We start from the raw sequence: 25,086 nt of genomic DNA on the forward strand, positions 1-25,086 counted from the left end.
TGTTTTTTATTTGAGAAAAACGTCGCCGCGAATTAAATAAATTATTAATTCGTAGTAGGATGATTTTCTTGACACTTTTTAATTAAATCATCAATCTAATATTAATATATGAATTACAAAAATTCGATAAATATTTTAAAACACGCTGATATTATTCGATTTTGCAATGAGGTTTTCCTTAAAAGTATAAAATTACAGTCTAAATATTTAAACATCTCATTAATTATTAACATTAATTTAATTATATAAAATTCCATTAATTTATAATTCATATAACGAATAGTTTTTATTTTGAGCGCACCACAGATAAATCCAGTAATATTGCAGTAATATTGCATCGTTATACAAATGTTGTTGTAAGATTCTGTACTATATGGACTAATGCGCTATTCATAGTCACACATTATAAGGTTAATAAATATGTGAATCCAGAATCATAAAACTTACCTTATCAACTTGTTCGTTAGCGTAAATATTTTCAAGAATAAGTTTTATTATTGCAGGCATAGTAAGTAATCTATAACAACAAAATAACATGATCCTTATTAATAAATTTTTACGAATAAGAAAAAATACAATATGTATTTATCAATGTAAATATTATTACATAGGTTTTATAATTATAAAATTTTTTAATATGTAGTCGAGAATCATATCGTTGCGCACATGCTTTTCAAGAATATGTTCGAAAATAAAAGAATACTCTATATTGGAAAATAATGAAGTATTCCATGCTGCCATGTTTAAATAATTTATGATGATATCAGGATCTTCAATGCAACTCAAACTTTCGAATATTTGTATTCCAGATTTTTCCTTTTTTAAATTATTTTTTAGATATAATTCCAACATTTTATTCCAAGTAGTCCTATTGGCTGCCATCATACCAGTACAGTACATAAATAGTGAAATTCTAAAAATATACATAATTTATATATATATCATAGGTCTGTTTGCATTGCTTGAAATCTCCAAACATTTTTTTAACTTAAAATGAGAAATATATTTAGGTGTTTAAAAGAGAAAAAGCGAAGAATATGCTGAAAGTGCAAGCAACGCGAATAGACTTCACGAAAAAGTAGGTACATACATTTTAGGTGCATTCAGAATAACAATCGTTCATTGAGCGCTCAGTGAGCTCTTTCATTTGATTGGTCTATAATGGAATATGCCAATCAGATGAAAGAGCTCAGCAAACGATTGTCGTTCTGAATGAACGATTTCATCGGGTATAAAATGGGTGTATTTTATACTAAGATTTTATACGTACTCATTTTATACATATAACCGAGTCTCTATATTTTATTAAGTTATGTATTTTCACGTTCGGCTGTAACATATTCATATGCACGCGTGTGCACGCACATGTTACAAATATAATTTATGAGATAATCGTAAGTGTAAAATTTACTTGTGAATTTCATTGTGAGCGAGATGTTCACTTAATTTAACTGCGGTCATTTTCTTACATTCCTCGTGACCAAGAATACATGCCCATTGTAAGGCGTATAGCCTTGTCAGTTTTGTGATATGGTCATCATTAGGTCTTTCTACGTATCCTATGTACTGAAAAAGCTTGTCGAAGAGTTGCTTCAAGCGTATCTAAAAATTATGAGGCATATCGGTTCTTTGATACACTTGTGATCTGCATATAAGGATCTACATATAATAAGGATATATATACGTTAGTGCATTATCAATAGATTCACATCACATGGGAATTATAGGAGAATTTGTATTCCACTTTCACTAAGGAAAAGGTCACTGATAATAGATGTTAACTTATTTATGCTAGCGACAAATAATATCAAATTGACGCATTTCAATAACTCGAAGATTGATGACAAATGCTTTACCAGAGAAATATAGGTATCACTTGTGATGATATAATTTATATTACACATATTATGTCACATTATATCGCTATATATTTGTGTGATAGTGATTTTAACATGACATAAATGATAAGATGTGTAAAATTCGCTAGGCATTCAATATGTTAATTAGAACGAATACTACGTCTTCACAAAATAATTGTTTTACTCTTTTACACACTTCGTAGTTGTATATTCAATACTTTATATTGTTCTTCTTCATTACATTTATATTTTTCTTAATATTAACCTTTAGAATACGAAAACGTCAAGTACAAAAAAATCATAGTTTTAATTATAATATATATTACATAAATAAATATGTAAATAATATAACTTTATATAAATATGTTGGCTTTTAAAAAAAGTTTGCTGATTTTATCAAAATGCAGCCAATTTGTAGTTCGAAAAGAAATTAGGACATCCGCGTATTATACTTTATATAATTTTAACTGTTGTTTGTACGCTACCTTGAGAAATTGGACCTCAGGCAATAAAAGAGTCTTTGTCATAGTTTCTATAATTTGGAATAATGGCTGCCATACTACGTAATCTGTGTCTTCAAAGAGATAGCTTATCAACTTAATGAAAAAATGTCCATTCATTCGATTATCCAATACCATGGCAAGCGAATCAGTAATGATTTGAGCACGATTAAGAACGTGTATATTTGTATATTCTTTACTATTTAAGTAGTGTAAAATCTTTTTCCAATTTGTAATATCGTAACTAACACGATAGTATCCTGCATTATTCGTTACATTTATTACTAGACTATATTTTTAGTCGAATTTATTAAGATATATCAATTGAAATATCGGTAATTATTTAAAATATCCGCCCATCTAAAGTCTTAATTACCAAAATATCTATATTTTGTCTTTTTTTTTTAATGTAACAGGCGAATGTGTTGTATATACAAATATTATATTAAAGTATGAAAGTTGAGGATTAACAATTTTCAGACGACAAAAAATCTAAAATTGAAACATAAGACATTTTAAAGATGTCTTTTAGACGTCTTAAAGACACCCTCTTAAAAAATGTCATTACGATTTTTTCTAGGAGTTTTATGTCTCGTTTTTAGACATGAGTGTTGACTGGATTATTTTACGTTAATTCGGCGAAGTTCTAAAGAATTTAAATATGCAAGTTTTCTTTAAGCTTTTATAAATAAAGAAATAAATAAAATTGAATAATATAGAACTTCGTGATAATAGAATAAACAAAATAAATGAAAAAACGTAAAGGAGTCTCTATAAGGGCCGATTTCAGCACCCTCTAGATTTTGTTCAAACACATAAAAATCTATTTCCTGAAGTCAATTATATTCAATTAAAGTGATTTTAGCTTTAAAACGGAGCGATGGTGTTTCTGCACCCTCCAGATTTTGTTCAAACACATAAAAATCTATTTCTTGAAGTCAATTATACGATTCAATTAAAGTGATTTTAGCTTTAACGGAGGAATGGTGGTGCCATAGGAGTCTCCATAAGGCCGAAAACTGACTTTATGGGGACTCCTCTTTTGTTGATCAATACCAGTTTGTTGTAAATTGACAATAATCCAATCATTTGGATTAATTATAAAGTTTATATTATGTTGATCTGGTCGTAACCAATAACGAGGCACAGTATTGGAGAAATCCAGATTAGATTGCGTAGCGAAAGTTATAGGGATCCACCACTTAGTAGTTTTATTCTCAGTTTCATTATCTTTCCGGACACATATTTGTGATATTGTTACTTCACCAGTTTCGTAATTTCGCTCCACATGTACAAAAGGATAACGCTCTTGATTCATCCAAGTATCCATCACTTCTTTTATTCTGTAATCTTCATGCGGGATATCAGATTCGTCTAGAGCACTTTGCATAGCGCTCCACAAATCATCTGAAGTGGCTGTGCTAAATTGACTTTTAAAAAATGACTATTTTCAATAGAATTATACATCGTGGAATATAAATTAACTATTAAAAGATCTGTATGAATATTGATATATAATTGAATTTATAAATAAGTATACATGTAGAAACTTAAAATATAACTTAAGATTAATTTAAACTATATAAATTATAATTAAATATAGAAAGTGAAATGTAGGTCTTATAATTATAGTAAATATTAATATATATATATAATATTGAGTACCTAATTCATATTTCTGAAATATTATATTTTTCAATATGAATTTAAGTATTATCTTATATTCATGATACTAAATTGTGATATATTATATATATATATATTATATATATATATTTATATACATAATATATATAGTAAAACTATATTATATAAACTTACTGCTTGGCCAAATACGTAATGAGACCCTTTCGAAATACCTCAGTGGTAATTGTATTATGTAACATGCGCAATAAAACTGGCGCTACGATAATACACACCATAAAATATATATTAATAATACATTTAAAGTAGGTACATTTAACGTACATACGTAATTAATATGAATATATTATGTATGAAGATGCATTGCGCTAAATAAGTATTTGTTGGCTAATAGCCTACTGTCTTATCTTTTTCTTTGTACTAAACATTAAATTTAAAGAATCTATAAACAATAGCTAGTTTAATTTTATTTTCAAAATTTTACCTTTTTTATAAACTTCAGTAGAAAACAGCGACGAATGTTCATCAAGAGTATTGCCAAGCTTTAATGTGACAGAATTCAATGAGCCTGTATCTTTAAGAAAGCATTGTTGTATGTTCTGAATAATAAATAGATCCATTGTCCGCCAATCTTTGAAAATCTGAACAAAAAGAATGCTTTGATGTGACTGATTATTAAAAATTCGGAGAAAAGCTCGTATTAGAAATAAAAACTAATTCGTTTGCCACTTTCAAAAACAATGCTATTTTATTTCATAACACCTAGATTGTATTAATTCTTTCGCCTAACTTTTTTGAAGAAGAGAGAGCAGTGTCTGATTTATTTATTTTTAAAAATGTTGGAGATCATTTAATATGAAAATGACATTACTCAATATGGAAATGAAATCGAGATATAAAAATACGAGATATATTGAATTTTATTATTTAATTATTTTATTAAATGCTGAATATGGTGGATGCAAAGAATAAAATATTTTTGAATTCTAATGAAGATATTATCGGATTCAAAAGGAAGAGTAAAGCGCAATACATGACACTATTGCAAGTTAGAGTCACATAGGGCGGTATTCATAATCGATTCTTATATTTAAAACCGTCTTAAGTACAGTAAAATGTCATGAACCAATCAGAGGGCCACATTAGCGACTTAAGACATTACTTAAAACGCTCTTAAAATATGAATCGACTATGAATACTAGCCTACGAATACCGGCCATAGTCTCTTCTGTTCAATCCTATCCTCATCGCCCAATGGTGAATCCCGGTTACCTGAGCAACCCTGTGGAAGATCTCTCTGGTAACCAATCTCATTGAGAAGTAAGGTTAGGGCTGACGAGAAAGGGAGAAATGATCCTCCAATGAATAGAGGATTGGGCAAAAGGCTAACTACCTGCTTCTGGAAAAAAAATCTAGTTGTGAGTGTTCTAAGGAGAAAGGATCAATCAAACGAAGACGACAACGTAAAAGAAAGACATGAGCTGAAGATTGAGCAGATAGAGCAGGATATTAAAAATAAAGAATTGAAAAAGCAAGGCACGGAATAGATTAAAATGGCGGAAGGTCCTTGAACAGGCCAAAACCCATAAAGGGTTATCAAGCCAATGATGATGATGATTAATGAAGATATTATAATGTTCCTACGATTCCTATAAATATGAAAATAATCTTTAAATATAAAAAAATTAAAATAAAAGTTTTTCAATTTATAACAAAATACGAAAAACAAAATATCTTTAATTTCCAATAAAAATTGATATTAAAATATTTTTATAATTATTTGAAAAAACGCGTTATAAACTTTTTTATGGTTTTGAATTAAAACAGGTGCCATCTTTTACGTTATATAAAAATATAATATTTGATTGTATTAATTGATCTATTTTAGATTATTAGAGAGATTTAATATTATATTGATTTATTTAGTCTTAAATTGAAATGTATATTTTAAAATGCTTTTGTTTAATAAGCCGCCTTGCATTATATAATAATATTTAACCTTGTTGATTGTGTACGTGTGCAAGAACGAAACAATTCCCTCGCTTAACCATAAGTAGCTCCACGAAAATGGAGTGACCAAATTGCTGAACCATTGATGTGTAAGTCCATATGCTATTTTTAATGCAACTTGTGTTTTTTTATTTATTGGATCGCTTTTGTCATAGATAGCATTTGGTTCACTAAAAGACAAAACATAATATAATTATGTAAAATGTTCCTGAATACACAGTCTAAATCTATGTGTGTGTATACTCTTGAAGATCCGTCACTGTTTCTTTTAATGAGTAATTACATTATTCACGTAAGAGAATTATCAATAATGTAATTACCAACTGTCCCATGTTAAAATGTAAACCAAAAGAAGAGATACGATTCGTATATAAGTGCTGAGTCGTACGTTAAGAGAATGAAATCCTCCCTTAGAGAAAGTTGAACATTTTTATTTAAATGAAGATTTCTTTTAAATTATAACAGATATAAAAAATGTTCTCTCTCTAAATAAGAATTAAATAATTTTAAAAGTTTTATGAGTAACACACACACATACAACTTAGAAATTTTTTCAATTTTTTATTTTTTAAAAAGTTTTACAATATTCACTTTTAAAAATCTCGTTTTATTTTGGTCATTTTCTTTTACGGTGAATATCGTCTAACTAATGAAAAAGATATGAAAAAATGTTTTAATTGTATGTTAAGTTTTGATTAGTTTATAATAATGATAAAAAATTAAAAAAGAAATTTTTATATAAAAATAAAGAATAACTTTTTTTAGTTATTACTTAAACTACTTTTAAAACATTCAACTTTTACTTAAAACATTTCTTACAAGTACATAATTTACATTACATTTTTACTTTGAAAAAAAATCGACTCTTTTAAGGGAAGATTTAATTATTCCTTTAAAGTGTGACTCAGTACATATAGAAAAAAAATCGTGTATTTTTTTTATCTGTAATATATCCAAAGCGCTTATTAAAACCGAAAGGGGACAGTTGATTACACTATCTGACAAAATTTGATCTTTTTTTCCTGCTGCGAGCGGAGCCAGTATTTCTTAATAAATTCGAGGTCGCTGAATCCAAATCCGCCAACAAAAGATACTGAATCACATCAGGTTTTTTGGATCGAATAATATGAGTAAAAAAACAGCGTCTTTTTACTATATTTATTATTTTTTGTGGCCAAATAAAATTTTATTTTTCAATTTCATTAACGCCACTTTAAAAAGAGCTAATCTTCAACTTTAAAAGGAATTTCCATTTTTTACTATGTGATTTTTTTTATGGAGTTATGAATGTTTTCTGAAATGTAAAATGGCGGATGCAAATTAGCGGATCGAAATTGGAAAACAGATAGATTTGTATCAAAAAGTATTTATGTTTATCAATTTAATCCACCCCTAAGCAGAACAAGTCACAATAACGTCAAAATAACATAAATGATAGAAAAATGATTTTTAATAATCTCATTTTGGAGTCATTTTGATATTATTTTAATATCATAATGATTTGTTGTTCTGTTTAGGCCATGTTGGGTCTACCATTTCGAATTTCGTAATTTTGAATTACGGATTCATAAGCAGCGACTCCAAAAACCCCCGAATACCCACTTTGATTAAAATCAAGTCACTTTTGATATTTCACTCCACCATTTTGAATCCGCTGTTTTGAATTTCTTTATTTTAAGTTTTTCAGATTCAGTATCAGCGACGTCGAAAAAAAGCCTAAGATACTTTTTTAATACAAATCTATCTACTTTCCAGTTTCGATCCGCTAATTTATACCTACCATTTTACATTTCAGAAAACGTTCATAACTCTATGAAAAAAAATCGCACAGTAAAAAATGAAAATTCCTTTCAAAGGTGCTCTTTAGAATGGCGTTAATGAAATTGAAAAATAAAAATTCGGATTTAGCGACCTCGAATTTATTAAGAAATACTGGCTTGCCGCAGATTTTCTTATTGGACTGTGTTGTGTTTGGAATTCTTTAAACTCGGACAGCCACTTTTCACAATCCTGTATTGAGTTCAACTTTACACCACCAAGGGCGTTCGCCATGGACAAGAACAGGTGGTAATCACTTGGCGCTATGTCCGGGCTATATGGTGGATGCGATAAAACCTCCCATCCGAGCTCCCGTAGCTTCTGACGAGTCATCAACGAAATAGCGCGAATTTCGGCGTTAGTGAACTCCATGTTTACACGTCTATAACTGTTGAACGCAATATCCAAACTAATCATGCATAGCGTCGTTTTGTAGGTTATGTCAAGACCTTTGAAATGGTGTATAGTATTGCCAGATACGACCTCTGTAGCGCTTTGTACATAGCCGCGAAATTCAAAAGACAAAAAAGCGGAAGGGAGATATTTGACAACCTAATATATATATTTTAATATATCTATATGTATATGTATGTACAAATGAGTATAAGAGAGGAAAAAGAAGAGAGGATGTAATTGCGCATTAAATATTAATTATATTATTTAAAACGATCTAAACATGAAAAAGTATATTTTTGGATATCTGTAAGAACGATATTTTAAATTACTAAATTTTGAATGCTGAATGTAATATTGGCATATTATAGGTAGAAACAGTAGGCGCACTTTGTGTACGGCACCTTTGATCTGACTGCTAAACGACCGCCATGTTGTCAGCCGTGAGTACCCAGAGCTTAGTTTCCTTAGGTCCGATTTCACAATATGTATAGTTACCTAAAGATTAAAGGTAACCAAAAAATTCATGAATGAATTTCATTGATGAATCTGTTGGTAACCTTTAATCTTTAGGAAACCATAGTATATTGTGAAAAAAAAAACGGGCCTTAGACTGTATACCGTCTACGGTAGTATTTTTTATTACAGAGAGAAACTCATTGGTGCGCCATATTGTTGGCTGTGTGATAACACCATTTTTGACTGAGCCTACTGTTTCTATCTATACTGTCATATTAGCTAAATTTAATAGCTTAATAAATTTCTTTTTGATTATGTATATATTACCGATAAATGATAAGTCCCCAATTTTCCATACCGCTAACTGTAAAAGACGGTATCAAGACGTGGTCCATTTTCGGTACTTTCTGAGAACTATTAGTATATTGAATTAAGAATTCCACGATCTTTTCAGCAATACTCAGTCCAAATTTTACTTTCGATGTTAAAGACGATTTGCACCATATATTGATGGTCCCATTTCGGTTAGGAAAGCGGACAAAATCATTACGATCGTACATCATAATCGCCACGGTATAAGTAGACATTACAGGAGTGACGTAAAAGTGTGTCCGTAACATGCCATCTTGTTCCAAAAATTGTCCTAATATTGGCATATTCGATAATACGCTGTAATTCTGATAATGCTTTATGGAGATGTCAAAGGTGGCTTTTAACGCTGGTTCGTCCCAACATGGAAATATTCGTCTGGCTGCATTCGGCTTGGAATATGTTGCGGCTAACCACTTACTATTTAACAAAATGATGGCAAATTTATTACTTATGTAATAAATAACACAGGAATTTGAACTTAGATATTGTTTATTGTTATCTAAATTTATCTATCTATCTTTAGTAAAAATTTTGTTGAAAGTAAAAATCGAAATGTTGTATAGCCATTTTATTTGAAATTGAAGTTACTCTTCTGTATCATATTATACAATATATTGTATATGCAATTATTTTATATGTATATTATAATTATATTTACTGAAAAACGTTCTATGTACGACAACAAATGATAAAAGCAAAAAAAGATAGTAATGAAAAACATTTACGTTGCAAACATATTTTTTATATTTTAATATATATTTACTTACGTGTCGTTTTCTTTATCGTTTGCGTACGGGAATTTCATAAAACCTCTTCGCTGAGGTACAGGTTTAAGTAGATTACCAGAAAATTTCATGTTCAAGATGTAAAGACCGGGTAACAATGCATCATTGAAATTAAGTGTCAAAATGTTCGTTTCACTGTTATGAGTATGTTTCATCGGTTTATAAACTGTACTTTTGTTATTAATTAATGTTGTCGCCTCTTCATTAATTTCTAATTCTCTCGAGTGTAGGATTATTTCTGACGATGTATAACGAATCTCAATATTGACATTGGATTCACCATAAAAAGTAAAGTTGCCTTCCTCAAGATACAATGTCAGATTGATGTTATAGTGAACTGGTATCGTGTTGTTGGGTAAACGATCAATCATTTTTAAATCATTATCGATGCAAAAAACCGTTTTTGTGGCCAGTATTAGACCAATACTTAATAACAACTTTAGGAATATCATATTGAATTCTTCTTTTTATTGTATCTGCAATTTTTTTTATTAAAGGAAAAACAAATATAACATTATACAATGAAGTCTGTAATTATATTTGAAGTTTACATTTGTAAAGTCTAGAGCAATTTAATATTAGTTGTCATGTAAAAATAGAATGAATAGGAAAAAATTTTCGATTTTTATTAAAAGAGTTATATATAACATTTACTTCGAAAAAATTATGAATATATCGTTTTACATTTGATATTATGATATAATATATCTTATACTTTATACTTTAATGTATTGATCGTAATTAATTAATACTGTTATTGTTATTTTTATAGAATTCTTTCTTAAAAGGATTATAATAAAAGATTAATTTATTAAATTTAAAATATATTTTTAGATATTCAAGAAGCGTGTTTACATTTAGCTACATGGAATATATTTACCATCAGAAATAAAGAATATAAACATATAATTTTGGTATAAGAAAGGAGGGTATAACGTTTTTCACAATCGTTCGGGAATATTTATTTCTATATTTTCTTATGTATTTTTCTTTATGGAAACGGAAAATTATCATAATAACGATGCTACATTAAAAAAAAAATTGGTACATAAAATAAAGAATAAAATCCTTATTCACATTGTTATGAAATCGTTGTCACTTATATGCTTTAATCATTTAAAAAGTAATTTAGAATTGTCCCTGAACGCACTCACGAAGATAGTTGTACTCTCCTTTTATAGTTATATCGTTGTCTTTTGAAACTTTTGTATTACGTTTCACATATTTTTTTATGTAATGAGAAAGATAAACACTTATTTTGAACTACTATTATTTTTAATGTCTTATTTTTTTATATTACCTGTGCGCAGATTAAAATACAGTTGAGAGATTCGTAGTTGATTAATTTATAATTAATGACAGTTAATTATAAATTACAGTTATTACCATAAGTTTTTAATATCGGTAAAATTGTGTTGTCATTTTGCTATTTCGAAAGCTTCTCGAATACTGACTAGAGTATCAATATGTGTGATTTTATATATCATGTAAATACTGTGAGATTTTGTCAGAAAATATGTCCTACACACACACATACACACACATACACACACACACACTACACACAGATATCAATTTTGTATGAAATTCGATATATTTAGCTTTAATAATTGTAGTTATACAAATAAGTTGTATATAACTTATTACTCTTATAACTTATTATTAATTGCAGAAGATGGTAAATTATACTATATTACATATGTCACAATAATTTAAATTTAATACTCTCTATTTTTATATATCTAGCTATCTACTCGTTTGCCTATTTATGTTTCCTCTATTATATATGTATGTGCAATATGTGCACGTATACCTGATATGACTTAATTTTTTTTCAAAATTACACCTGATGCAAATCACTGTTTAAAGAATTATTTTTGCAAATAAATGCATTTTCTTCTTCTGTGAAATTAATTTGTTTAAAATAGACAAAGTATACAAAGTGTGAGACGAAGGAAATATAAGTTATGAACAATATGAGATATATATTGGGAATCTATAGAAATAATAATTTCTATTTAAATGAAGCCTTTTATTACAGCCAACATTTTATTACAAAATGACATTATTTCATATCTTCTATTCCAAATAATCTAAATCAACACCTATAATAATAATAATAATATAAAATAGTAAATATAAAATAGTAATAATAATAATGCTATAAACAATTTAACTATTTGTATTAGAAAGCAATTACTATATATATAATATCTAGAAAATATTATAAATTTATCACTTGAGACAATTCAATTATAAGTATTCCGAACCGAATGTAATAAACCAGAGTTACAGTGTTTATAAAAATATCTTACAAACGACATCAAAGAGTCTAATATATTATATAATATAATTATTTGTCAATGAGAGAAAATTAATGTGTTAAGATTTTATCAATAGCTTTCCCAAACTACAAATAAAATACAAAATATCATAAAATTGAAAAATATTAAAAATATTTAAAAATAAGTTATTTACATTTTGATATAATAAATAAACGTATAATAAACAAATATAATATTATTATTAAAAAGTTAACATAGGTAAATATAAGTTTTGCTTCAGATTAACTTTTTATTATAGTATGACTTCTCTCTAGGTGAATATCTTGAAAATAAATTCTCGTTAAAGTAAAATTTTTTGAAGTCAAACTTCCTTTTAATATCGTGTATGACTTTCCAAAGATATTCTTTACTATAGTCTATTAATTTTTTAATTTCACACAAAGTGTTTGGATGTTGTTTGAAATTAGTTTGTGAGAATTTTTCCACCTGAAACAGTTCAAGATACTGAATAAATAAAAAAAATTATTTTTATACGCAGCAATTCGCCGCGCGTACATTATAATTTTTAATTTAATATAATATTAAGATAAATATATAATATTAATATGATAAATATATAATATTAATATGATAAATATATAATATTAAGATATATTGGCATGTATAAAAAATATATTAAATTCCTTAACTGTGGAAATGTACGCCGTAAAAGGATTGTTCTTTATTTGAGGAAAACCACAAGAATCGAATGAATTATTAATCCACAATAGGATGATTTTCTCGAAATTTTTCTAAACTATTTTCTGTTAAATCACGGTGTAATATTAATTAATGAATTACAAATATTCGGTTTATATTTTATAAATTTAGCACACATCGATTTTACACTTTATTTTATAATATGGTTTTCCTCAAAAATATAATGCATGACCTTTATATGTAAAAATACTGTTAATTATTAATATTAATTTAATTAATATTAATAGTATAAAGTTGTATAAAGTTGCATTAATTTACAATTTCTCATGTGAAACGATCTTTGTTTAAAGCTAACAAGAAATTCCAATAATATTGTAGCAATATTTGCAACGTTCTAACAATTTTACAACGTTGTAGCAATAATAATTGCTACAGGATTTCGATTTTGGTAGCCAATAGATCAATAACTATGAATTTAGAATTATAAAATTTACCTTGTCAATTTGTTTAAAAAAATAAACATTGTCAAGAATAAGTTTTATCACTGCATGTGTACTAAGTGATCTATAAAAACAAAATAACATGTTCATATTAACAAATTTTTATGATTAAGGAAACAGTATAATAGACATTTACGAAGAGAAATATTATTACTTAGGTTTTATAGCCTCAAAATTCTTTAATATGTACTTAAGGATTTTATTTTTGCGCACATGCCGCTTAAGAATATATTTGAAGACACGAGAATGGTCATTATCTTCAAATAATGAAGTATTGAATGCTAATATGTTTAAATAGTTAATGATGATATTAGGATTTTCAGCGCAACTCAAGCCCATCAATAATCTTTCTGGTTTCTCTTTTAGTTTTCCTTCTAAATATAATTCGAGCATTTTATCCCAAGTAGTCCTATTGGCTGCCATCATACCGGTACAGTACATAAATTTTTCCCCTCGTAGAATTCTAAAGCATATATTGATTAAGAAAGGATACATATATTTCATTCAGTCGATTTTCTATTTTATCAAATTCTGTATTTTTATGTTCCGTATAATCCTGTTGCATATTTATTAAACAACTGTAAATTCTTAAAATTAAATTCTCATTCTTTCCTACTGTCCTACTCTGTAGTGTAAAACACTTGTTATATGTCATTACATAATAATACTACAATGAAGAAACAAAATGAAGAAAGATATGTCGGTAGTGTAACTTGTCATTTTATTGTACTTATATCTTTGCTTGTATGCAACGCCATATTTATTCTGTATGTATTCATTATATCATTATTAAATAAGAATGGAGATTGATTTATAGAAAGTTTAAGACGAATATTTGGTCTCGACAATTTAAAGAAATAAAGATTCGACTGTAATGTGTCCATATGCATGTGCATGCATGCACACAAATACAATTTACGAAATAATCATGTGTGTAAGAAATTTATTACTTGTAAGTTTTGGGATCCGCGAGATGTTTGCTTAATTTAAGCGCGATCAATTTCTTGCATTTCTTGTTATTAAGGTCACATGCACATTTTAAGGCGGTTAGCCTTATCATTTTTGTCACATCGTCATCATTACGATTTCCTACGTATTTTACGTGCCGAAGAAGCTTATGGAGGAGTTTCCTGTAGCGTTTCTATAAATCATGAAGTAATGTATTTGGTTTAAGGCACCTCCAGACGACATGGCCAATGTACAATAATTTTACGCACATTCGCTAAATATTGGTGTATATTTATATTGATAATTATGCATGCATGTCGCGCGCGCGCGCGTGTGTGTGTGTAATATTTGCTAATTTGGCGTATTTATATATACAGACAATATAGTTTGTATTACACATATTATATTGTTATATATAATATTTCGAATTGCGCCATATTATATCTTTATACATTTGTGACAGTGATTTCATGTAAACGATAAAATATACGTAATTTGCTGGGCATTTAATGTTAATTGGAATGGATATTATGTGCTCACAAACATATGAAATTGTAGCCCTTCGTAATTGTATTTTTTATTGTATATTATATTTAATACTTTATATTGTTCTTTTTTTACTGTATTTTTATTTTTATTTTTTTAATATTATAAGCCATTGCTATATGAGAATATCATATATGTATAAAAAAATCTTTGCTCCAATTATATATTATATTACTTGCAAATAGTATACCTTTTCTACATGTTGGCTTTTAAAAAAAGTGCAAATTTAAGAACCAATTTGTAGTACGAAAAGAAGTTAAGATTATTCGCATTACTTTATATAACTTGAATTATATAAGGTCTTACCTTGACATGTTTCATTTCTGGCAGTAAAAGAGGCTTCGGCATAGTTTGTATAATATCTAACAATGGTTGCCATGCTACACCATTTTTATCTCGCTTGAGATAGCTTACCAATTGAAGGAATAAGTAGCCACCTATTCGATCATCCACTACCATGGCATGCGAATCAGCAATGATTTGAGCACGATTAAGAACGTGTATATTCGCATACTTATTAGTATTTAAGTAATATGCAATTTTTTCCCAATTCTTGGTATCGTAACTAACACGATAGTATCCTGTTGCATTATTGATAGTATGTATTATTAAATCTTTTTAATGAATTTGAATTTATCAAGATATATTTTCAAATATCCATTTTAACTTTTTTTAATGTAACACACAAATGTAATATATCATATACTAATATCACAACGAAGTATAGCAGTTATGGATTATAAATCATTTTACATTAATTAATATTTGGCAAAATTTTAAAAAATTGAATACATAAATTCCTTTTAAGCTCTTATAAATAAAAAAATACATGCAAATATTTTTAGTAAAAATTTTCGTAATGATAGAATAAAATAAAATAAATAAAAAAAGATTAAATTTTTTTATACATATACTTACCACTAAGTTGCAAATTAACAATAATCCAATCATCTGAGTTAATTACAAAGCTTATATTATGTTGATCTGGTCGTAACCAATAACGAGGTACAGTATTGGAGAAATCCGGATTAGATTGCGTAGCGAAAGTTATAGGGATCCACCATTTAATAGTTTCGTCCTCAGTCTCACCATATTGCCGGACACATGTTTGTGATATTGTTACTTCTCCAGTTTCGTAATTTCGCTCCACATGTACAAAAGGATAACGCTCTTGGTTCATCCAAGTATCCATCACTTCTTTTATTGTGTAGTTTTCGTGCGGAATATCAGATTCGTCTAGAGCGCTTTGCATGGCGCTCCACAAATCGTTCGGAGTGGCCGTGCTAAACTGACTACAAATTTGACAAACATGGGGTAATGTATATTGACTTTTAAAGAATCTAAGTAAATACATATTTAATGTAATTCGATATATAGATACATGTAAAAACTTATAATACAATTTAAAACTGACATATATTAAATTATAATTGAATAAAAACATTAAAGACTCTATTTATAATACGCTTTTATCATATAGTTAACGTTACATATATTATAGAAATTCATATAAAAATGCGTATTTATATGATATATATAAGATAAAAGTGCGTTCTAAAAGCTGACCAAAGTGCCTATATAGCCTACAATTGAACAACAATAATCGAGCACCTAAATTCTGATGATGCTATATATTTCATTTATGACTATATTACATGTATTATTATACTTATAATATTTAATATTATGACATATAATAATAATAATATATAATGTTACATTAGACACACTTACTGTTTGACCAAATATGTAATGAGACCCTTTCGAAATACTTCAGCGGTAATTGTATTATGTAACATGCGTAATAAAACTGGCGCTGTGATAATACACATCATAAAATATCAATTAACAATACAATTTAAAAAGGATATATTTAAAGTACATACGTAATAAATACATGCTATGTAGAAAAATGCATCGCGCTAAAAAAAAGTATTTGTTGGCTAATAGCCATCTGTTTATCTTTTTCTTTGTGCTATACACATTAAGATTAAAGAATCTATAAACAGCAGTTTAATTTTATTTACGTTATCTTACGTTTTTTATAAAGTTCAGTAGAATACTGTGACGAAAGTTCATCTAGATTATCGCCAAGCGAAGCCTTCAATGTAACAGAATTCAATGAACCTGTATCTTGAAGTAAGCATCGATGTATGTTCTCCATGTCCAATAGATACATTACTTTTAATTTAAAAATCTGAAGAAAACAAATGCTTTGAAGTAACTGAATATTAAAAATTCTGAAAAACTTGCATTAGAAATAAAAACTAATTCGTTTGCCACTTCCAGAAACAATACTATTTTACATTTCATATAACACGTAGATTATATTAATTCTTTTGTTTAATATTTTGCAAAAAGAGACAGCAGTATCTCATTTAATTATTTTAAAAAATATTGGAAATTATTTAATATGAAAAGACATTATTTAATATGAAAATAAAATTGAGATATAAAAATACAAAGTGTTGAATTTATTATTTATTTTCTTAAATACTAAATGCAGCGGATGCAGACAATAAAATATTCATGAATTTTAATAAACTATTGTAATATTCTTAAGTGATTCCTAAATATCCCAGTACAAACACAATATTACATGTAACATGTTCATGTTACATGTGCGTTACATGTAGCATTGTGTTTACTGGGATGAAAGTAAGTGTTCATCAAATATAAAAAAATTAAAATAACGGATCTTTGTAAGATAGTTATTTATAATATTTATTAGAGATTATTTAATATGAAAATAAAGTAAGATATGAAAATTCTAAAGATTAAATTTTATTATTTTATTAATTTCTAAATGTAGCGAATGCAGAGAATAAAATATTTTTGAATTCTATAATAAAATAGGTAATTACAATAGTCTTACGATTTCTGAATACGAAAGTAATGTTCAGATACAAAAAACATTGAAATCTTTAATTCAACAAACACGAAAAACAAATATCTTTTGTTTTTAATAAAAATTTATATTAAAATATTTTTATAATCCGTTCCAATAAACGTTATGTGCATTTAGTTCCATCTTGATATATTTTACGAAGATCTGGTATTTAATTGTATTTAATATTGATATTATTCTATACTGAGATGAATGATTTATTTGAAAATGAACAAATCAGAAACAATCAGAAAATTCTGATTTAATTAATCAGAATTCCGGTTATCTCAAACCCAGTGAGAAATGACAATGGAATCGATGTCAAATCGATGTCGAATTTGATGATTTTGACATCGAATTGACATCGATTTGATGTCGATTCTATTGTCGTTTCTCACTGCGTAATTTTATAGTAGATTTAAGAAAATTTTTTCAATGTAATCTTAAAATAAAATGTACTATAAATTTTTTTTTTCAACAAACAACCTTACATTAATAATATTAATAACATTCGATAACCTTTTCGATTACGATTTTTTGGATGAACGAAGCAATTCCTTCACTTAACCACAGGTAGGGCCACCAAGATGGAGTGACTAAGTTGCCAAACCATTGAAGTACAAGTTCACGTGTTATTAACAGTGTTATTGAAATTTTTTTATATGTTGGATCCCTGCTGTTAACGTAGATAAGATTTGATTCTCTGAAATACAGAAAATAACATGATATAATTATAATGTAAAATATCACTGAACGTGCAGTCTAATGAGTTAAATCTGAGTAATTACAGTACAATTACGTTATTCATAATTCTCTTACGTAAATAATTCGGATATTTGAAATTTTTTCTTTTTGTACACACACACAAACACACATATAGTATATATAAGTATATATACATATATATGTAGGGATATACATATATACATATATGCAGGAATGGAAAGTAAAAACACCGTTATTTTTGCCATTACTTTTTATAATAACAATTTAATAGTAACGTTACAATTTTTATGTCGATAACTTTAAGTGAAAACCAAAGGTTAGGAAAGTCACTTTTGAAAAGTAGCTTATCATTATTACGTTATCTATTGAAAAAAAGTAAGTCATTAGTTCATTACTTGTAACGCGTCGACGCGTTACTTTTATGCTACTTTAATTCGTTACAAGTAATGTTACTTTTCTTAACGAATAAATTTTTTCAAGAAATAACGCGTAATGGTAAAGATGTATTTTTTTCATAAGTGTCTTTTCCATTATCTTTAACTTACAGTTAGTTGTCGTCATAAAAAATTACAAAGTATTAATAAAAAATTACCAAACTGTTATTATAAAAAGTAACAGCAGAAATAATGAAGTTATTTACTACCTATCTCTGTGTGTATAATATATACATATATGTTTGTACAAATATACATATATGTGAGCTAAGGAAAAAAGAGAGATGTACTGTATTAAATACGTTTCAATATATTATATTATTTAAGATAATCTAAACATTAAAGTATGTACTTTTCGGTTATTTGTGCGATAGACACGTATCTTAAATTACTAAATTTCGAATACTGAAATTAACATTTATAGTTTTATAATAGCTTAATTAATTTTTTATGAACTGTGTATATTACTCATAAGTGACGAGTCCCCAATTTCCCATGCTGTCAATTATAAAATTCGGTATCACAACGTGATCTATTTTGGGTATCTTCAGGGAACTATTGATATATTGAATCAAGATTTCCGTGACCTTTTCAGAAGTATTGTATGCGAATCCTAGATATGATGACGAAGCATTACGACACCAAAATGTATTGATGGTTGTTTCATGTACTGCTGACGCAAAACTGATGTATCGTAACATCGCAATCGCTACGACATAAGTGGACATTATAGGAGTAGTCTCGAAATATGTCCTTATCATATTTTCTTGTTCGTAGTATGTATCTTGTATTGGCATATTTGATAGTACCGTATATTTTTCATGATGCAGTACGGAGATGTTGAAAGTAGCTTTTAATGCTGGTTCGTCCCAACATGGAAACATTCGTCTGGCGTTATTCAGCGAGAAATGTGTTACAGCTGTCCATATACTGTTTGATAAAATGTATTAAATGATAGCAAATTTTCCACTTATGTCATCTAACTTAAAAATTTAATAAGTATACTAATTATTGTTTACTGCCATTAGTATTATTACACGTAATAATAATTTTGACAAGAGCAAAAATCAAAATACTGCATAGCCGTATCGTTTTAATTTATTTGAAATTGAAGTTACCGTTTAAAGAGTATTAAAATATACATAATTAAAATGTACATATATGTGTACCATATTATAATTATGTTTTACTGGAAAACCTTTTTATGTATGGAAAAATAATAAAAGCATAAAAAGGCAATAACAAAAGCTATTTATTATATATATATTTGCAAATATATTTTCATGTTTTAATATTTACTTACTTCTTTTCTTCAAGGACTGTATACGAAAATTTCATAAAACCCAGTTTTTCGGAAGGCTCTGATAAATAACCGACAAATTCCATACTCAGGTTGTACAAACCGGGTGATAATACATCATTGAAATTCAGTGTCAAAATGTCGGTTACATTGTTATGAATATGTTTTATCGGTTTATAAACCGTACCGTTATCATTAATCAAAGTTGTCGCCGTTTCATTTATTTCTAATTCTCTCGAATGTAAGCTTATTTTTGACGATGCATGATTACGAATCTTGACTTGGACATTGGATTTACCGTAAAAAGTAAAGTTGCCTTCCTCGAGATACGCTGTTAGATCGATATTATATTGAACTGGTATCGTATTCTTCGATAATCGTTCAATAATTTCCAAATTTTTACCGATGCAAGGAATCGTTCTTATGGCCAATATTAGGCCAATATTTAATAACAACTTTAGAAATCCCATATCGAATCCCTCTTTTTACGTATCTGTGATTGTTCATTAAAGAAAAAATAAAACAATACAAAGTTATTGTAATTTAATATGAATTTTTACATAAAAATGAAAAGAATTGGAAAAAATAATTTTCATATTTTTTTATTATAAGAATCATATGTATTTAATATTTATTGAGTATACTTTGATGTACTCGCAATTAATTTATCTTGTCTTTTTCATAGGATTTTTTCTTAAAAAAGAAACAAAATAAAAAATTGATTTATTCCATTTATAAGGTAATTTTAGACATCTATGTAGCGTGTTTACATTTAACTATAGTGAATATTTGTTATCAAAATTTAAAAAATGTTAACATATTGGATAGAGCGGGGCTATTCCGTCAGCGAAAATTTACGATAGCAAACAAAATCTCTCTACTGTGACGTGTTTATAATTACATTATAATGATTGCTCCTTGAGAGTACAAGCACAACTTTTAAATAATCGATATAATTATGCTCTTCAGAAACATAAACATAATCGCGAGAAAAAAGACGAAAAAGCCACATTCTATATTTTTGTGTAAGATTTGAATTGTTTAGTTATTGATTAGAGCAATTATTTAAAGAACAAAAAGTTTAAATCTGTTTCTTAATTCGATTTAATCATTCTGATATATTTTCAACTAATATCATATTTATCGTTTATTAAGATTTTCTTAAGAAGGAAGATTTTGCTCCCGGATGTATTAGATAGAATTTTAAAATTATAATAATTATTTCTCTGCGCAGTTTTCAAATTAATCAAAAAAATAAAAATATTGATTGAACTAATTTTTAATTTATTTTTAAAATAAATTATTAATGGAATTATACACAAAAAAGGTATTTTACAGCTGTTATTTATGTGTTATTTTTGCACAATATATATTTATCTGAATACTTTCTTTTTATCATTTTTGTAAAGTATTTTTTAAATATATGTACATATGTAGAACATAATAAGTATAAGAAATAATTAACATTATTTTAAAGAACAAAAATAATAAAAAAATTGAAAAAATATTTTTTACGACTTACTTTATATGTTACACGTTTGTGTAAATAAGAGTACAGTTGATTCGCACTAATTATAATTGATTAATTATAATTATCGATCTTTTAATATCACAGATACTTCAGCATATCTGCGCGATGGTCGTCTTGCTCCAAAGATTCCCGAATAATAACTACAATGTCTCTACGTTATTGTGAATATGTCACAATGCGTGTCAATATAAAGATGACCTTTACTAAATTTTGAACTGTGAATTTTTGTTCTCAATAATAATGTTGAGACTTCTAATGCGGTATTAATAAATCATAGTCGGATCTTATATTTAGGACCTTCTCTACAGTTTTAAGATGTCATGAATCAAACACTTAAACTGCATTAGCAGCTTAAGAAATTATTTAAGACGACTTTAAAATAAGAACCGATTCTAAATATCGACCATAAAGTCCTCGAGTTACAAACAATTGAAAATGAAAAGCTCTGCGTAAGGAAATTCAATAATAATAATAAATATTTAATAAATATAAAAGTAACATAACACAAGATTACACGCTACAAATATATTTTAAGAAGTTCTTACATTTTAATAGAAAATTCATTACGTATTTTTCAAGATGTCATTACTTGAATTCGACTCTTTCAAAATTTCCTGACATATATTTAAGCATCTGATTATTGCGTAAATGATTAATTACCAGATTGAAAAAAGATGAAATATGATTTTTTATTCGCAATGTCAAATATTGTCCGACAGTATAACATTCAAATAATTGATTATAATACGAAAATAATAATTAGAGCAAGCTAAAATTTTCTAAAAGATTTTTGACACGTATTTGCATATCTATACAAATTCATTGTTTATTCTATGTAAATCTAGTATAGTTGTCATTAAACTGAAACAATATGTCCATTTTTGCCATTAAGATAAAAGCCTAAAATAAAAAAGTTAAAAAATGGGAATGTATAAAGGGAAGAATAGAATAAAAGTTACAAAAATATAAATTAAGCTTCATTATTTAGTTTCTCAAGATATTTATTTTCTCCTTTTTTTCTCTATTCCTCTAACTTTGCTCTCTCTCTCTCTCTCTCTCTCTCTCTCTCTCTCTCTCTCTCTCTCTGTCCGGTTATCTACTAGTCTGTCGATTCATGTTTCCTCTATATTACTCTATGGTGTTTATGCATATGTCTGATATATTACTTTCTCCCGAAGGCTGCAGCTGTTGCCGATCAATGCTTTATGGAATTATTCTTGCAAATAAACTTCATTTTTTTCTTCTGAGAAGTTAATTTGTTTAAAGTAGAAAATGTGCAAATGTAAGCAAAAAAAAACGAAAGTTATGAATAATATAAAATTATGTATAGAAATGCTTTTATTGTACATATTATAATAATAACTATTGTTTAAAAGAAGATACCTTTATTATTTAATTGACCTTTTAATACATTGTGACATACATTATTATTTCATATCTTTTATTCTAAATCAAACATCTATAAAGATAGTAATAATAATAATAATAATGCTATTAACTGTTTAGGCATTGTTATTAGATAACGACATTATTATATTATATTATACATATAATTGAGAAATATATATTGTATAATATATTTGTAAATTAAGTTAATTCAATTACAATTGCTCTGTATCAAATGTAATTAATAAACCAGAGTTTTAGCGTTTATATAAAGATATTTTAAATGCAAAGAATTTAATATATTATATAATATTATATAAAAATTATATTTGTCAAAAGACTGTTACAGATGATTAATCTGTCAGATTTTATTAATGGTTTCCCCAGATATAAAAATATTGAGAAGTATTAGAAAATTAAATTAAAATAATTTAAAAAATGTTTACAAAATGGTAGTGTAATAAATAAAAATAATATTATTAAAAAATTCATATAGAGGTAAATATGTTTTGCATTACATTTCATCTTTTTGATTGATCGGATCAATGATCACTTCAGGTAAATCTTCTTCTTTGTAAAAAAACCACTTTTTAATATAGTTTACGATTTGCTGAAGAGATTCCCTACGCTTTTCTATCAATATTTGAATTCCATATAAAGTGTCTGCATCTTGATTAAAATTAGTTTCTGAGAACGTTTGTACCTGGAATAGATTAGTTCGAGATATTGAATAATAATAATTCATTTTTGTACAGCAATTCGATACAATATATAATTTTTAATTTAATATAATGTTAAGATGAATATACGGTGTAAACAAATAATATATTTAACTTCTTAGATGCGAAAATAGGCATTATTTTTTATGCGTATATATATTATACATATTTGTATATATATGTCGTAAAAATTTTTCTTGAGGAAGCCCTCCTCAAGAGAATCGAATGTTTATTAAATCACGATAGGATGATTTTCTTGAAATTTTTTTTAGGTTATTGTGATTAAATCATCGGTCTAATATTTTATTAATTTGTGAATTAAACAAGTTCAGTTCATATTATAAAGCACGCGCTTATTTTATATTTGATTTTATAATATGATTTTCCTTAAAAGTACAAAAATGCAGTTTAAATGTGCAAACACATAAAGTAATTATTAATATGAATATTAATTTACATAAAATTAATAATAAGTTATATAAAGTTGAATTAATTCATAATTCCGACTGAGGAATAGTTTTTGTCATTTGAATCGTAACACAGAAAATTTCAGTAATATTGCAACAACATTTGTAATATTTTCGCAATATTGCAGCTCAAGTAGTACAGCAATGCTTGCAAAGCATCATTATATGAGCGCTTTTTTAGCGCTTTATTAATGCTTTGTAAGTGCTATGTGCTACTTGGGAGTAACATTGCAATACTGCAGCAATGTTGCTATAAAGTATTCTGTGTGGGCTATAAAGCGCTATGAGAAGAGATTAATAAGTATGTGAATCATAAAATTTACCTTGTCAATTTGTTCGTTAGAATAAACATTCCGAAGAATAATTGCTATCGTTGCAGTTATAGTAAATGATCTATACAAAGACAAAATAATATGTGTAGAATTATTAAATTTTGATAATTATATAAAGAAAAGAATATATAGTGTACATTTACGAAGAGAAATATTTTAATACCTTGGTTTTATAATCTCAAAATTTTTTAATACGTAGTCACGGATTTTGTCGTTGCGCGCATAATTCTCAAGAACATTTGTGAAAACAAGAGAATGCTCATTATCATGAAATGAAGTTTTCAATTTATATATAATATTTAAATAATTGATGATGATATCAGGATCTTCTGCGCAAGTCAAACTTTCTAATATTTGTTTTATAGATTTTTCCTCTTTTAGATCATTTTTTAGATATAATTCCAACATTTTATTCCAAGTAGTTCTATTGGCTGCCATCATACCAGTACAATACATAAATTCTTCGTCATGTAGAATTCTAAAATA

The 25,086-nt window shown here is 27.1% G+C and overlaps 1 protein-coding gene across 1 annotated transcript in view; it reads right to left on the reverse strand.

Moving 5' to 3' along the window:
• LOC108727903 (uncharacterized) overlaps positions 1-25,086 on the reverse strand; it is a 31,072-nt gene that overhangs the window by 35 nt on the left and 5,951 nt on the right. Inside the window, 18 exon segments of the mRNA XM_018456196.1 lie at positions 302-378; positions 448-517; positions 704-913; positions 1,412-1,603; positions 6,073-6,183; positions 9,011-9,472; positions 9,823-10,303; positions 12,041-12,054; positions 12,493-12,611; positions 13,319-13,388; positions 13,479-13,787; positions 14,275-14,465; positions 15,125-15,399; positions 15,737-16,110; positions 16,553-16,634; positions 16,856-17,015; positions 24,592-24,661; positions 24,764-25,078. Of these exon segments, the coding sequence (XP_018311698.1) occupies positions 302-378; positions 448-517; positions 704-913; positions 1,412-1,603; positions 6,073-6,183; positions 9,011-9,472; positions 9,823-10,303; positions 12,041-12,054; positions 12,493-12,611; positions 13,319-13,388; positions 13,479-13,787; positions 14,275-14,465; positions 15,125-15,399; positions 15,737-16,110; positions 16,553-16,634; positions 16,856-17,015; positions 24,592-24,661; positions 24,764-25,078 (3,582 nt within the window).

Source organism: Mycetomoellerius zeteki, unplaced genomic scaffold (genome assembly GCF_001594055.1).
Source record: "Mycetomoellerius zeteki isolate Tzet28-1 unplaced genomic scaffold, Tzet1.0 scaffold564, whole genome shotgun sequence".
Classification (NCBI taxonomy): domain Eukaryota; kingdom Metazoa; phylum Arthropoda; class Insecta; order Hymenoptera; family Formicidae; genus Mycetomoellerius; species Mycetomoellerius zeteki.